Here is a 17780-nt window from a genome sequence, read left to right on the forward strand (position 1 = left end):
ACACGCAACACGCAGTTAATTACTTTAAAGCCACACGCTGAAACTTTCTTACGAAACTTTCCCATTATTCTGGCGTTCTTAGGTCGAGTTTCCCAATACAGTAATTTCATAAAAACACTTTAGTATGGAACTCGATCTATAAACGCCAAAATAATGTGAAAGTTTCGTATGAAAGTTTCAGTGTGTAGCTTAAGAGATAGTTAAAGCCTTTAAAAATAGAATTGGTAGAAGGCGCTAAAAACGATTAGCTGCTATGCTTATTTGAAAGAAAGGAAATTTGACAAAAGACAATTCGTCGATGTTATGCTTAAGTATTCCATACGCCATTTCCCTGATTTGAGAAAAACTCAAGTTAATGTTTAAGGCCATACAGGACAAAAATGGTGCAATAATTTAATACTTTAAGAGCTCAGTTCTACTTAAATAAACTCATAGAGTATATCAGTAGATTATTTTAGTCAGATATCTGTGATAGTCTAGAAGTTATGGCCAATTTTTATAATTTCAAAAAGTTGCTGAATTGTTCCATGGTATCTTTTTTTCATGTTTTTGGCAGTTTGTGTCACATGGAACACGTTTTGTCGCATTTCAGCCAAAACACTTTTTATCAATCGTGTTCCACCTCCCTTATATGAAGTGCTACTGTTGAGTTGAAAAATCGGGACTTTAAATGACACATTTATGTTTCTCATATAAATATAAAAGAGCCATTATTATAGGTTTCCTTAACATTTATTTAAGGGATTGCCTTCACTTATCACTATTTTTTGTGGTAAAATCGGACAAAACGGATTGATATTTTGCATTTCTAAGGTAACATAAAACATTTAACGCGTTTTTCTTATAATACCATTTTTTTAGTCGGTGTACACACTAACTTCAAGTCGAATGAACGTTTTTGAGTATATGTTTGTGGACTTACATCAAAATTTTGTCTTTAAACAAGGGATTTTTTGTTTAAACGATTGATAAATTTTCGTTTTCATATAACAATACAATATTCAAAAATATTGGGATTTAGAAACTATTATTCTTCAGTTTTTAAACAAAGTCCTTTAAAACAGTTTGTTCCATATGCCACATTATTCCGTAACTTGGCAAAAATTGGCAATTTTTTGTTCCAAACGCCATCATTTTTGGTGCGGAACAATTCGTTTTTGTCTCTTTTTGTTCCATACGCCGAACGACATGGATATGGAACTAAAAAGTTCAAGGTTGTTTTGTTCCATACGTCAGGCTTTATGGATATGGAACAAAACGACAAGATTTTTTGGGTCACAAAGCGGATATGAAACATACTGGCATCTGAATATCTCAGAAACTATAAGAGATAGAGAAAAACCGACCAAAAAATCTGAAAGAACATGGTTCAAAACCTTGTAAGGTACCTTTATCTCAAAATGTCAAAAATGGCGTATGGAACACTTAAGCATGACACCGACGAATTGACAATTGATTTTCAACAGCATTGCCATATTGAAATTGTTAAATTCAGATTTTAAAAATGTAAAAATACTCGATAAAGAGAAAAACGAAAACAAGATATATACCCTTGAGGGTTTACCGATACAAGAGAGAATGTATGAATCTATGAATACAAAAGAAGACAAAGACAATAGGTCTGTACGATAACCCAAAAGTTTGTACAAATTTGTAAAAACTTTTACAAAATTCTGTTCGATAACAAACTTTAAAGCGGGGTACACACGATCAGTTTTGACTGTCGATTTTTCGGAAATATCGATAAATGTCAAACTGTCCAGCAACCACAAAATATTTTGTGGTTGCCTGATGACTGACAAAAATGAACGGCCACACTGGGACACAACCGATTATTTGAGCAAAACTGACCGTCAAAACTGATCGTGTGTACCCCACTTTAAAGTAAAAGAGAGCGAATTTGGAGAGAATTTTGGGGAGTTTTGGAGACTTTTGTAAGTGAGAACTTACAAGTTTTTGACAGCAAAATTTTTCTTGTAAGAATTTTCAAGTTTGATCAGCGGCAACGTTATACCCTAGACCAGGGCTGCTCACAACTGTATTTAAGAGAAATCCATATTTTAGTTTTTCTTGAGTTTTCATTAGATATTTAAAAATTTTTAAACATAATTGTAATTAAAAAAACTATCTGAGATGAATTAATTCAAAGATTACAACAAACGTTGATGTTTTGCTGAAATAACAACACTAAAGAGTATCTGGTATTTACGGTAGCGTAAAGGCGCGAGCACCAATGCCCTAGACAGACGGCATCGTTAATTTGCATTGACGGACGACAGTTTCTGCATTTACGAAACAGCTGATTGCTGTTTTGTTGTTGTTTGCACTGCAATTTTTAGTTTTCCTTGTGTCCCAGAGCATGAAAATGCCCTCTCCCCAGCGTTGCCGACAGTTTTTGATCGGAAATCGTCAAAAAAATCGTCAAATCGTCAGCAATATTTGAAAAATCGTCAACATGGTCCAAAACTCGGTTTGGTTACCGTTTAATGAATGAATGAATGAGACTGACAACATATAATATACAACCCATAGCAATAAATCTAACCTAATATCACTTAAATACTGCTATAAAAACTGCTCTCAGAAATGATAGTTTTCCTATGGTTATCGAGATTGCATTAATGCAGCATGGTAAAGCTTGGGTACACATTGCCATTTTAAATGGCAGGTTAGCTCAAATATCGCTTGCTTGACAGTGTGACCGTCCATGTTTGTCCGTACACGTATATTTTGGTTGTTGTGCAGTCGGAAATCGACAAAAATTGTCATTCAAACTGGCTGACAGCTTAAAGAGGGCATTTGTAGGAAGTTAGTAAAGCTTGACTCATATTTTTTATAACAAAATAAACATAATTAATATTTTATCTCGAAAACTAAACGAAAATTTTCAGCTCATGCAAAAACTATGAAAATACCTGTTTTCCAGATATGTATGTGCCTAAATATAGCCAATCCGTCCGGAAATTGCTACAAAACATAAAAAAGCTCAAAAATCAAGTTAGGAACATTGCTTTCCTTAGTATCTTTCGTGAAGCTTTGTTCAAAATGTAGTTATCGTCTTTTATTTCATGCATTTCTGTAGTGGGATTCTGTAACTCATTTTTGCTGTTATCGATAATTGTCGGTAAAATTAAAATGCTTATAATTTCGATAATTAACGAACATTTTCGGTAAGTTAACGATGAATAAAAAGTAGTCGCTAGCCTCTACCGACACAAACAGTGATGCCAACTTTTCTTTATGTTTTTAGTCATAATTTTGCGATTTAATTTTACCGATTTTTGTCGGTAACAGCAAAAATGAGTTACAGAATCCCACTACTGGCTTACGTGAAAAATCGTCATTTTGGACCATAAAATCGTCAAATCGTCATTTTTCAATTTTGGGACAAAAAGTCGTCAAAATGACGATAAATCAGCAAATTCGGCAACACTGCCTCTCCCTCATATGAATATAGGCCTCTTTTACGGTATTGCCATATTGAAATACCTAAATGCCTTCTAAATTCCCTTTGATTTTGTGCATTAAGAATGTGGATAATGCACGAATTTATAGCTCTGTTCCTTTACGTGCAAGAATCTTCAAGTTTTACAACTTTTTACTCGAAAAGCGTTCCTTTACTTCAGACACCATACAATTCATATGGAAGCAGATTACCACTTTTGCTACTTTTGCCGGTTTTACCACTTTCAAAAGTAAAGGAACAGACCAAATTTGAATTAAGGCAGTTAATGCAAATTAACGCTGCCGTCTGTCTAGGGTATAAACATCAATACTCGGTTGCAATATTTTGAAAAGGACGGTTCTGTGACTTATTTTAAGGTTTTGCTACAATATTTTTATTTAAGTTTGTGATTATTTTTATTTATACAAAAATTTGTGTTGTGAAGTCCAGTTTTTTATAATTAAGAATAATACCGCGACTATGTAAGAGAAACTAATTGTTAGTAAAACTTTAAACTAAAAGTTTCTAAATATGATTTGGAACTAAAATTAATGTTTTGTCCAAGGATTTCCAATAAAGACTCTTGAAGAAGTTGGAATCAAACCAACGAAACGTAGAGTAAAAATGAAATAAATTAGTTTTATTTTTCTCATATACATCTGACCGAAACAGCCCGGTATACAAATATACACATCAAAGCAAAAATTCAGTTTGATATTGTGCATTAACAAGTAAAAAAGTATCAGTCGGATTTGCCGACAGAGATATACCCTCAGCCTATGTGAATTGAAACTTTCATCTACGGTGGCCTTTTTGGACATTTGAACTTCCCGACGAAAATATGGATTAGGATTCAAGTTCAAAAGTGTTGCGGAGGAGGTACTTAAAGGAATAGCCGACATAGTCCATTATGGAAGTGGATATTATTTTGGGAGTCATATCTTATCGCGCCCACTAGTCATATCGTATAACTTTTGGACCAGTATGCCAGGAAGCATGGACTTGTCCACGGAAACCATAATACCGCTGTAAGCAGGACAATAACGAACACCATCGGTATACATTTCCAAAGCATCTCCGAACAGACCTTAAACTGCACTTAGACACAAATGTTGAACTTTTGTGGGGGATGTATCCTAACTAGGCGTTTACACCAGACAGTTTGTCTTCAAATACAACTCTGATTTACTAACACGTCGTTTGTCTCCCAGCTGTCTATCATTTTTTCACAGACAGTCGGGTTAACAAAATTTTGACATTTTTTTTATGAAAATGTGTGAGATAATTATTGAAATGTGTTGAAAACAAAAGAACATGAACAAAAACAAAATATGTGAACGAAAACAAAAAGAAACCGATGATTTTATTCATAATTTTACAACTGTTTTTGCAGTTGTCGGGACGCCTACGTCACACAAGTTTTGGTATTTTGACAATCAATACATGAAGTCAACTGTCCGGTCATGTATAAACGCTGGGTAAGGAGAGGACCGATGTGGGTCATTTTAGAAGTTAAAGTAAGGTTGGACAAAATATGACGAAAGCCAAATTTTGGACCAAATCGGTTTATCAGTTCGAGAGTTATTGTGCTCTCCAGCTACTACATATGGTACCATAGGGGTTTTTTACAACTTTCCGGCTGTTTTCCCTAGAAGTATAGACTTGCCACTGAAAAAAAAAACTTTTTCCGTCGCAATTGAGACAGCGATTGCAAGGTGCTTCAACAGAAATCAAAGTTAGTCATGAACTTAAAGTGAACTTATCCGAAATTTGGTGTGGGAGGTACCCGAAGGAATGGACAAATATAGTCCATATTCAAACCTGATCTATATCTGGTAGATATATTAGGATGCGTAAAGTATGGTCCTTCCCTTCAAGAGTTATCGTGCGCACAATTTTCCCAACATTTTTGAACTTTTGTGGGGGAGGTACCTGAAGGAGTGAACCGATGTGGCTTATCTTCGAACTTCAACTAAGTTTGGGCCAAATATTAGGAAGACCAAATTTTGAATCAAATCGGCAGATCCGTTTGAGAGTTATCCTGCGTTCCAATCACTACAAACGGTGCCGGCTATTTTCTTTTTGGCTATTTTCTCAGGAAGTATGGTTTAGCCCCTGATGAAACATTAACCGGCGTATGGGGGGCCGTGAATACAAGTTGTTACAACAAAAATCAAAACGATTCGAGAGCAGGTCCTAAACTGAACTTTTCCGAAATTTTGTGTGGGAGCTACATGAAGGAGTGGAGCGATTAAGTCCATATTGGAACCACATCGAAGTTTGGTAGAAATTTCACGAAGTGCAAAGTATGGACCAAATCGGTTACTACCTTCCAGAGTTATCGTGCGCACAAATTTGCCGAACATTTTCGAACTTTACTTGGGGAGGTACCGGAAGGAGTGGACCGATAAAACCCATCTTCGAACTTAAACTAAGTTTGGACAAAATATTGGGAAAGCCAAATTTTGGAACAAATCGGTTCATCCGTTCGAGAGTTTTCGTGCGGCACATTTTGCCCGTATGAAAGTGTATATACCCTCGTTAACATAAATGCTGAGGGTATACAAATGGGGATAATGTTCAAATTAATTTAAATTAATGCAAATTAAGACTGCCGTCTGTCTAGGCTATTAATATTAAATGGAAGATGTAATAAAAAATCACTGGTAATGCGAACTTTATTCCCTACTTTTCTTAAAGTAAGGGATAACAAAAATGGACTTTAAAAAATGGTTTAAGAACAGCACTTTGTGAATCATACTTACTTTTTAACGGTAATATCAGTTGTGGTATAACCGGAGCTATTTTATCCCCACCAGCTAACAACAAATCCGATACACCTTGGCGAGCATATGTTTTATAGGGATGTTCAGTTTCGCAGAGGCCATCGAAAAACAGTGGCAAATAAAGACTGTAATCCAATTTATCAATATCGACCTGAAAAAGAGAAAAGTGAATAGAAATTAAGTGTGTGTGTTCATGTACATAAAAACCTGCAATAGTTTTTAAATTTATAAAGGAAAAAAATAAAAAAATCATAAATAATAGATTTCTGCAGGTTCTAGAACAGAGCGTAAACCTCCTCACACTCTCACCTTACTATCACACTTTTTAGGGATTCATCATCACCGGGCACAAAAATGCTTTCTTATTGGTGATAGTTTTGGGTGTTTTCATAAAGTTGTCATTAATGCGGGAAAGGAACACGGAGGTGTGTATCTATTTAATCGACAGGTATCGATGTATAGATGTGTGTTTGTTGCCAAAATATGTATATTTACACATTAATTGGTTTAGCAAATCGCAAATCAATCAAAATATTAGAATTGTTGGCAAATGTTGAAAATCAATTTGCAAATTACATTCAAAACATTTGTTTCGTGTTACAAAGGTTTTTTTCCTACTTCGATTGGTGTTTGTTTGCTGTTCTTGTTTTTTGGCAAAAGTCCTAGTGTGAAGTCTACAACACTCTGTGCTGTTCGGAATGATACAATCGTTTGAAACTTATTTAATATCAACAAATAAACAATATTTTCATGTCAAGGATATTCATTAGACAGTCAAAAGCGGTATCACAATGTGATATCCGTTTGGAAGAATAACGTCATTTGTGAAGGTCACAAATTAAACCTTATTTTTACTGGCACCTTAAATATGTAAGTGTTTGGAATAAATAAGTCATTTTTCAGAATTTTAAAAATTAAAAAGATTAAAGTAACAGTAATGAAAAGTCTTCAAAGTGAAAGTAATCCTTCTAACAGTAGTCGATTTTTCTCTGTCTTCAGTCCTCGGATCTTCTAAATATAGTATATAATAATGCAATCTAGATCAGTTTCAGCTCATTTATTTAGCTTTAGGCTTTTAGGATGTTTGTGTTTTTCGAACAGATTTAAGGCCGCGGCACAATAGGTCCGATGTGAGTGCGTCAAGCTTTAAAAACAACAATCACATTAAAACTTCAAAACAAAAACCTTGCCATCACCCTGTGGTGGTTGTAACGCGGCACTCAACGGAGTGATTGTGCTGAGGCCATTATAGCCTTCGGGTTATCTTTAACTTAAAAGTGAAATTAACATGAAAAGTGCACCGCTTCAGCAGTAACTTTTAATGTGAAATTTATATTATTAAAGCCTCCAAATTTGTTTATTTTGTATTTAAAGTGAGTACAGTATGTACAAATGTGAAACAAATACTGCAAAACATGCTATAGACCATGGCGAAAAAAGGTGTTATACTATGTTTACATTTAAGAAACCCACTCGATTTCATCTGTCAATTCCATTGCTCAAACGTCAAATGAAATCCAATCGATTTCAGATGAGTTTTCATTTGACGTATACACAAAGGAATTGACAGATGAAATCGTGTGGATTTCGTAAATGTAAACCAAGCATTACTCAGATTTGATTTGGTTTAGTTCTTGTATTCTGTCGTTTCCCGAGAGCATTTGATGTTAGCGAAAGCTGGGCAATGCATAGAAAGTGTTCCCACCTTTCGTCGTCCGTTGAAGCACAACACCCCATTTTCATCTACAACAAAAAGTCCTTTCAATGAAGTCGTTAAGGACAAGCAGTTTTTTTAGTCAACGACAAGAATGAAAAGCTTTGCCCTACCACCACTGTGCAGTAATGAAGAATCAAAGTTGCCTGAGCTGGCTTTGTGACAATTTGTACAAACCTACAAGAGCTATCGAGTATCACAGCGCAGTGAAACATATAATAACGGTTCTTGTGGATAATCATTTGTCCCCCCTTCAACGACAAAAAATCATCCCTGGCTACGCCCATGGAAAGGACCACAAAGCCGTCGACTGTATCAAACGTGAAGATGGTACATGAACAAATGTCGGTCTAGAAAAGCTGGATCTCCAAGCTAATACCCACTTCACTAACTGCACGGACGCACCAGAGGCCCAAGTGCATAACACATCTGAAGCTTTGACCCTGCCTTGCAAGCTATAGCGCACAAGTGCGTCAAGGGAATACAAATATATGGTCTGTTCCTTTACATTTAAAAATGGTAACAGTGGCAAAAAATGGTAAAAGTGGTGAACTGGTCTCATATAAATTGTATGCTTTTAAAAGTAAAGGAACACTTTGCAGGTTAAAAATGGTAAGAAATGGTAACCTCAGGCACGTAAAGGAACAGAGCTATAATTTCAGTTGTTTTCTAATAGCATGTTCCCACGAGCGTTTGAAATGCGTTGTTCGCCTGTCGAACGACGTACACGAATACACTCGTTTCCACGACACCATTCGTCAATCATAGTAACATGCTTCATTCTTCTTCGCTTCTAGTTATTTGGCCTGTTCGATAACTTTGCAAGTAAAAAGTTCTTGCAAATACTTGCAAGTTCTCTCAGTTCTATTTTATAGAATAAGTTTGTTATTGAAAAGCATTTTGTAAAATTTGTAAAAACTTGTACAAATTTTTGGGTTATCGAGCAGGCCTATTGGTTTCGTTTTTGTTTCTAATTTTTTTACGCGATTTTAAACTAATGGACAATACATGTGTATGAGATTAAGTATGAAACACCACCTTCTTCCTTCTGTATCTATATTAATGCCATGTTTATACCAGTGCTTTAACTTCGTAGCAACATACATAGCTCATATTTTCATACTTTCTGTTTGTTCATTTTAAAGTGGTGTACACACAATCAATTGTGACGGTCAGTTTTCCTCAAATAATCGGTTGCTTGCCAGTGTGGCCGTTCATTTTTGTCAGTCATCAGGCAACACAAAATATTTTGTGGTTGCTGGATAGTTTGACATTTTATTAGTTCAAACATCTATTTTATGTTAAATTCTAATCTTTTCATTCACTTTACTATTTTCTCTTAAAATTGTGATGTTTTCAACACATTTTTCAAATGTTCTGTTTTCAAAATTAACGAGAGAGAGACCTGCCAAAATAACTTTTTGGTATACAGACTTTCAGGCAGGCATTTGATTTTAGTTTCTAAATTTGTACGCGAATTTGAAACAATGGACAAGAAATGTAAATGCAATGAAAGAGAAGACAACATTTACTATGCTTTGAAGGTATACCAATCGTTGAACCGTTTACTTTTCATTCATGTTTTGCAGTTTTTCTAAAAATGTTTGTGTTTTTAATACATTTTTAAATTTTATATTTTGCCTCATGGTACAATCATTACAAGGTAGGACCATGGCAGAACTACCAGGTAGTGGTATCACACCAGCTGATCGAATATGATAAGTCAAATCCCTTTATAAAAAAAAATATTTTTGTTGTAATTTCCCAACAACATAAAGAAAGTTTTGACATAACATATTCAAAATTTTACGATGCCACTACCTGGGTAACATGGGTAGGACAGAGCAAACATCTGATTACAATTTTTTCTTGAGGTCCTCCTATTGTGTCAAAACAGTTTTTACAAGGTTGACAAACGACAAAATAAATTTATTTAAAACCAAATTTAATATTGATAAATACAAATAGAAGACAAAGAAGGAGACAAATAGAAGAAGATATTTGAAAACAGAAATGACTTCAACATTGTCGAGAATACTTTAGTTAAGCAATTTGGCCAGATGAGTGGAAATGCTGTGGATATGTGTTATGATTGCAGCTTGCTGATGTCAAACTTCCGTTTTGAATCTGTTACTGCAAACTACCATGCTTTTGCCGCTGCTAATTCTATCAGCCTCATTCCTTTCTTCTAAGCGCTCATAAAATACAGATGTATGTATTTGGTCGGATCGTCCTTGTCTTCTGTGGGTGCATGAGCACAAATAAAACTGATGCTGAAAAATTTAGCTTCTGTACGAATTGTAGCAAGTCTTTCAATCACTGAAATGAAGCCGCATACCAGACGCTTTCACCTCCGACCAACAACAAATCTGCACCAAACTCAGGCTTTATTTTAATGGCAGCTGTAATACAGTGGTCACCTTTAGGTGTTGTTGTAACGCCTTTCCAAATCCATCTTATTTCCTGTATAGGACATATATTTTTCAAGTTCATCTTCCAGTGCGTAAACCGCACTTCTATAAATATTCGGAACAATCCAGGCGCCGATTCGCAGTTTATGATACATACAACGTTTGCGGGGGTCTTCATCTACAGAGGGATTGTTTTCTGTCCTTTCATAGTACGATGTTTGGGAGGGTTGTGTTATTAGTCCAATGCCCAACTCAAGTTTTAACGTTTTTATGAGTAAACATGCTAGCTCGCTACCCTTAACGGATGTTAAAGGTAGCTCCCAAGATGACCCCGGTGAGCTCAGTGTCCATTGGGCCGAGCCGAACGTTTTATATCCTCCAAAGTTTTCTGAACTAAAATCTGCAGGTACCGTTATATGGGGGCAAACGTGGACATGCATACATAATTTATTTCAATTTGAATATTTGACAATATTTCAAATAAACAAAACCATGCAACAGGTCAAGGCACATTTATAGAAGGTAGAAGTGACAATCAGCTGTATTTTTACTTTTTTTTTTTGTAAATTTGGTTTTCAAAATGTAATAGGGTCTACTCGTGAATTTTGAAACTTCGAAATTTTCTACCATAAAATACTTATTTTCATCATAAACGTGTAATAAAAATTACCTACGAGAGTTCTGAATGCGTTATATTTACATTTTGATTCAAATTTGTTTTATTTTAGATGATTTTCAAAATGTATTTATGTTTTCCCTGAAAAAATTTTTGGAACGACCCTATTATTCAATATATCTTTGACAATTAATTTTCAACAACAACAATGTTGTTTTTGTAAATTTGTTAGTTGTTGTAATTCTTGCATATACCTTATATGAATTTACCTTTGGTCTGTTCCTTTACTTTTGAAAGTGGTAAAACCGGCAAAAGTAGCAATAGTTGTAATCTGCTTCCATATGAATTGTATCGTGTCTGAAGTAAGTCCGTGTTTAGACACACAAATTTCTCGGGAAAGTAAATTCAGTTCTTAGGCAATAGGGGGTAGGAAAGAGTATTGAGGAGCTCTTTCCTCTCCGCTCTCTCCCAAAAAACTCAATTTACTTTCCCGAGAAACTTGTGTGTCTAAACACGTACTAAAGGAACGCTTTTCGAGTAAAAAGTTGTAAAACTTGTAGATTCTTGCACGTAAAGGAACAGAGCTCTTGTTATAAGCAAACCGGCACCAGAGTTGTTTTTTTTTTATAATTTCATGAACCTGCCCAACCTTCTAATAATTGAACCATGATTTTGCCTGTTATATTTAATTTATTTCGATAAATATGTACTTAGAGCGAATTAGCTTTAGTATGAACAAGGCATAAGTTTCAATGAAGAAGCTGGTGCTGCTTGTTTTTTTAATTTTTAGCAATGCTTTAACCGACACGACGTTTATCGATAGTGAAGCTCTTGCGTCTTTGAGACCCACAAACAAAGCGCTTAAATTCGTACATTCGTAGTGGTTGGTTAATGCTGTATTGATACCACATCTTGAACATATTTCAGAGTTTGTGTTTATTGTCACAGTGAGTTCATTCCCAAAGGGGGAAGTCAAGTAGAAAGATTGCTGGACCTTGGAATCAGCATTCCACAAGCGGCTCTCAATGTACTACCCAATCTTCATCCATATAATCTGGTGGTGCAAGAACTGGCAGACAAGAGTGCATATTCATGGCACCGAATATGGTCACACTGCATGATAGGGCTACCATTGGGATTGGGAGTAATCAGTGATTATGTATCACCACAACGGCACTTCGACTTGATTAATGTACAGGGAGGCCTGGGGCCGCATCTCCCCACCTCTATTCGGTATAGGGAGCAGGAGCAGGCATCTACAACGTTATAAACTGAACGAAAACAGTAATTTCTTCCAAGTCGAGATCTTTGCAATCAAAAAAAGCCACAAAACTGATAGGCAATTTGAAAAGGGAAGAAGTTGGACCCGACACTATATACGTGGATAGTGAAGCGATCCTTAAATCACTCAGTTCACATACTATCAAGCCTGCTGCGGTTTTCGACTGCAAGATCGCTCTGGAGACACTAATATCTGGCCAACCCCCTCCAAGCAAAGAACTACATCTCAGCTTTCCATGAAGAAATCTGACCCGAAACTAACGGTGGGAATAGTCCACTGCAGGATATGATCATTGTCCTGCAAATGTGAAGGAGGTGATACTGCTGACTACTGCAGGTTATGCGAAGATGAAGAAAAAACATTGACAATCGAGCACTTATTATGTCGCTGTCCAATGCTCACGACTCGAAGACTGCGAATCATGGATAAACGCACGATCCAATCTCTGATAACCTCCTGCTAAACCGTGCAAACCTGCTTCTCCTTACCAAGGGTCTGAAATGGCCTTCCTTCTTCATACAGGCCTGAGTTCATAAGCAGCTTGCCTGCTTGTCTTGCTTATGATAAAAGAATAAAACAAAGACGTAAAGTAATAAAGACCCGAACAAATGCATTTTCCAAAAACATATGATAATAGTTTCACATTTTGGTTTCAGATGGCTACACAACTCATTGGAAATGATAACAGCAATGTCAATAGTTTTTGATTCCCATTTCTCGCGGCAGAAAACATTAACGTTGTGTTTTGTGGCTGAAATTTATTTCTTCACTATTTCTTATTTTTTATTTAATAAAAAAACAAAAGTCAACGCCTTAAAATTTGAGTTTTAATGTTTTTCTTGTCAATATTCCAATGAGTAACAGTTTTCATTTAACAGAATGTTGCTATGATGTCGTAGCAACAGAGGTTAACTCCCTCTACAGTTAATTTTTAACAATTGACTTTTCCTATCTTGTAATATTGACATCTTTGAATAAAAATAGAAAAGGGCAACCTAGTTCGAAATTGGATCGGCCTTCTTTATTCTTTAATTTTTGTTATGTCAGAAATTATGCAGGCGAGGCAGCTTATGTACCCAAGCCTTAACACCTACACTCATCAATATAATTTTTAAATTCTGTAATAATTTCTGCATCCTCTGTCCACAATATCTATTTTCTATAATTTTTTTCGGCACTCTATTAGGATGAACACAATGGACCACAAGACGTACTTTAACCTAACCGTAGCAATGCTTGGGACGACATCGACCTGAGGCTGACCCTTGCGTAGGAAATCACGGTGAGACCTCGTGCCAGAGTTTGGTTGCCTAAAATAGAGTGTGGCGACCCCAATCTGCTGAAATCAAGTTCATACGGCCATCTGGTCCGAGTAGATATGACGTTGAACATGACATCGACAAGGCCGAAAAGCTGTGAATATGAAGCTCAATCCCACCACACGTTGGGACACCCGTTGTCCCAAAAAAGTTAAATTATGTTTAACTTTAATGCGTCAGCCACATTGTTGCTTTTCAAAAAACTTGGCATCATTTACACTTTTTTCATGTGGTTGTTGTACCGCGACGCTCAACGCATCGTATGTGCCGAGCGCTTTAAGGTCTTGCAGATAACCTGCAGAGTAGTTTCTACATGGTCATCCTCTAACGAGCTCCTGAAGGCTCCAATGGGAGTAGTTGAATAGCATTCTGCTGGCGCCCACTGTGTTGCTGTTTTTCTTACTATACATATACCCATATTTTAGCATTGATACAATTATTCAGAGCGCCGGTGTTCTTCGATTTATTTGTGCAGGACAAGACCGGAAGAGATCCTCAAGCGTTTCCTCATCTTCTTCGTTTCCGCAGCTGCTGCAGAAGTCGAGGAAACGCTTGAGGATCTCTTCTGCTCTTGTCCTGCACAAATAATCGAAGATTTCAAACGATATGAACGGGCATCATACTAATTAAGGCTTTAAAGTTATACGGTCGACACGTAAATCCGCCAAACCGCCAATGTTTTCCGCCCGAGAGTAAGCTACACCATTACAAAGGAAAATTTGACCGAAAATTTTAATCAACCAATCAGATTTCAATAATGGTTTTTGGCTCGTTATTGCCATATTTTTACAGCTCTGTTCCTTTACGTGCAAGAATCTTCAAGTTTTACAACTTTTTACTTGAAAAGTGTTCCTAAACTTCAGACACCATACAATTCATATGAGAACAGTTTACAACTTTTGCCGGTTTTACCATTTTTAAAGGTAAAGGAACAGACCAAACGTTAATGTTAAATGGAAAATGTTATAACAAATCCTTGGTAATGCAATCTTTGTTTCTTACTTTTCTTAAAGTAAGGGATAAGAAAAATGGACTTAAAAGATACGATATATGAACGGCTCTAAGTGTTTGTGTGAGTGTTTGGATTGGGCGTATTAATATAGGAAATTTGGATATCTTTGAATTCAAAAAGATACAAAACCATACAATGGTCTCCATCTTTCATACTGGCCTATTCCGAACCGATTGTAGTCTACAAATCGTCGTCACTCAGCTTAATTTTTCTAAGTAAATATTTGATTCATAACTTAATTTTGTCAATATACAACTCATCATTTAAATTGTCCATTCACATGTTTTAGATATTTTACTTACCGTCCAACCGATTTTATCACCACCACATAAATATTCCATTTTTATGGGTAAATCACCACGGTCGAAATACATCCGGAACGATGAACTACGATGTGGTTTACATAAATCATTATTAGAAGCCAATTTAACTTTGGTCACCGATAGACGTATAGCTTTTTGGAGAAAATGAAAAAAAAACGGAAAATGAAATAAGATAACAATTAGCATTAAGAACGTAAGAAAAATCCTACTTTTCTGATCCGTCGACAATGGTCCCTTGACCATGGGAGCATCAACCACTTTTGTGTTTCTTTGTTTTGTTTGTATGGAAAAAGGGGGAACATAACGAGTTTTAGCTGCTGAGACCGGTACCGAATAAAGTGTTTTATTGCCAACTGGTGGATTTGCTGATTTTGAACGATAACGAAAAGGTTCTCGCGAAGCTATGCAGCAATCAAAGTTATGTTCCAAAGAACGTTTGTAATTTGGACGAGCTGTATAAGCCATTATTAGATATTTTAAATTTGTTGATATACAAATTGATGGTTGGTAATGAATGGACCTGAAATTCTTGTAAACTTTTCTCTTGGAATTCTTGCAAACAACTAAAGTTATTTTCATAGAAATTTTTCATATAAACCACCCCTTAACCACTGATTTTCCATAACAATAGACGTTGCTAAGAGAACCAATTATGAGAGTGTGAAGAGAAATAACTTCTAGAAATGTGGCAATTGGAATGAATGAATGTTTGTAAACAAACTTGGCGGCCCGGCTTATACAACCAAATTTGTTGTTGAATTCTTGGTAAAAGATTCCTTTTGTGTATGTTTTATATACCAACTACCTATTTGCTTCCATTGGTGGGAGTGTGTATGGTGGGTTCAATGATTTCATTCACTGTTTTTCATAGTTTATAGTGTTGCAAATCACGCAATTCCAAGACTCCTGGAATGTAGACAATTACATTGCAAAGTAACTTTCAATTGGTTAATTCAAAAGACTATTCAAGGAATGTAATGTATTTTAAATTATTTATTTATTTATTTATTTATTTATTTATACCTGCACAACAAGACAATGTCTTATAAATTACGGTACAGGTTTATAAGTACAATCATTTCTCCAAATTAAAATACAAATTATAAAAATTATAAAAATAAACATTTTAAATTAAAATTGTGATAACTTAGTTGATCGGTAAATAAGGGACAAAATAAATTGATTTTACGATGTGGATGAAAAAAAACTTTTAAGCTTGTTTTTAAAAATATATGCGTTGCTGATACACTGCAAATTGTGTGGTAACGTGTTCCAAAGACGTATTGAACTAACAAAGAACTGCCATTCTGAAACTAGGCTTCGTCGCCTTAGAGGTTTAATCCTTCTTCCTCTTTTGGATCTGCCAAATGTGACTCTTTGGAATAGATTTTTAGGTGTTTGTTTGGTTATGATCTTGTGAAGGAATTGCAATGACTTTATTTTAATGAGTGAGTTAAAACTGAACCCATAAAGAGAATTTGCGTAAAGGGAAACATTTTGGGTTCTTCTTAATCCATATACGTATCTTATTATAGAGTTATACGCCACATTTAATTTATCACGACTTATAGTGTCACAATTTCCAAAGAGTTCACTTCCGTATAGCAACCTGGGAACCAAAATAGTTTTAGCTATGAGACTTCGAATTTTAAGTGGTGTGAATGAATGCGTTAACCAGAGCGTACGTAATTTCGCAAATGTCTGCCCAACGGCTGTGTTTATGTGATGTGACCAACTGAGTGAATTATTAAATACAACCCCTAAATTTTTGGCAGTGGGTACAACTTCAACCTTTTCGTTGTTAACATATACGTCGATATTTTGCAAAGACATTTTTTTATTTTTGTGTATAATCAAACATTTTGATTTAGTAGGATTTAAAACTAGACCATTTGCCTTGGCCCATTCACATACATTGTGCAGATCACTGTTGAGTTTAACAAGGGACTGACTAATATCATTCAGTTGGCTGCTCAAATAAATTTGAACATCGTCAGCGTACATATGTACTCTACTGTAAACTAGTTGATCAGGGAGATCATTGGCATACATTGAAAAAAGAAGTGGACCAACAATGGATCCTTGAGGTACTCCTTTTCCAACTGCTAATGGTTTCGATTTCGATGACCCAATATAAACGGATTGTGTTCTATTAGTGAGATAGGACATTATAAGCTTTGTTGATGTAGTAGTAAAGCTGAAAAAATGGCGTAGTTTGAAACAGAGGTTTTGGTGGTCGACGGTGTCGAACGCTTTTGAATGGTCAAGGAGGACTAAGAAACATACCTTATTTTCATCAATATCACCCCTAATAGATTCGGATGATATTGATGAAAATAAGGTATGTTTCTTAGTCCTCCTTGACCATTCAAAAGCGTTCGACACCGTCGACCACCAAAACCTCTGTTTAATTGGCATGACAAATATTTTCATCCCAGTGTTTATAGTTTGGGATACCCCTTGGCGGTCACCAGAATTTAAATTCAAAGGGGGAGTACGGGGGGGAGAACTTGACGAAATGATTGACTGTAGAGAATATCATCGAAGAGAAAGTCCCCAAAAGTTTCAGGGAAAACGCAATATCCGAGAACACATACGCCCGGCTCAAAAGATGGAAGCAGGACTTTGAGAATATCCTAAATCGCACTACCGAACGAGCTACCGAGTTCAATAACGATGGAGTACAACGCCACACCAGCAACCGCCCTACTGAATATGTATGTATATAAATTCGGGTACTTGCTCAATAAGTGAAATAGAAGCGGTGAGAGAGGGTATTGAGAGGCAAAGGGTTACCATATACCTCAACTCTCTCTCCATCAAACTGACAATTGCCGCAAGTAAACTCGCCTAATGTAAATTGGGACTATTA

At 35.8% G+C, this 17780-nt stretch overlaps 1 protein-coding gene across 2 annotated transcripts in view; it reads right to left on the reverse strand.

Moving 5' to 3' along the window:
- LOC141404833 (parkin coregulated gene protein homolog) overlaps nucleotides 1-15473 on the reverse strand; it is a 35301-nt gene extending 19828 nt beyond the window's left edge. For both annotated transcript variants that reach the window (XR_012413082.1, XM_073988570.1), the window contains exons 1-3: nucleotides 15118-15473; nucleotides 14888-15039; nucleotides 6211-6382 (exon numbers count right to left, since the gene is read on the reverse strand). Coding sequence is in view for 1 of the 2 variants with exons in the window: in XM_073988570.1 (XP_073844671.1) it covers nucleotides 6211-6382; nucleotides 14888-15039; nucleotides 15118-15373 (580 nt within the window). In the remaining variant the exon portion in view is untranslated. The remainder of the gene's footprint in view (nucleotides 1-6210; nucleotides 6383-14887; nucleotides 15040-15117) is intronic.
- Nucleotides 15474-17780: the final 2307 nt, after the last annotated feature.

The sequence above is a fragment of the Musca autumnalis genome, unplaced genomic scaffold (assembly GCF_047663935.1).
Source record: "Musca autumnalis isolate F117 unplaced genomic scaffold, ASM4766393v1 scaffold_5, whole genome shotgun sequence".
NCBI lineage: Eukaryota > Metazoa > Arthropoda > Insecta > Diptera > Muscidae > Musca > Musca autumnalis.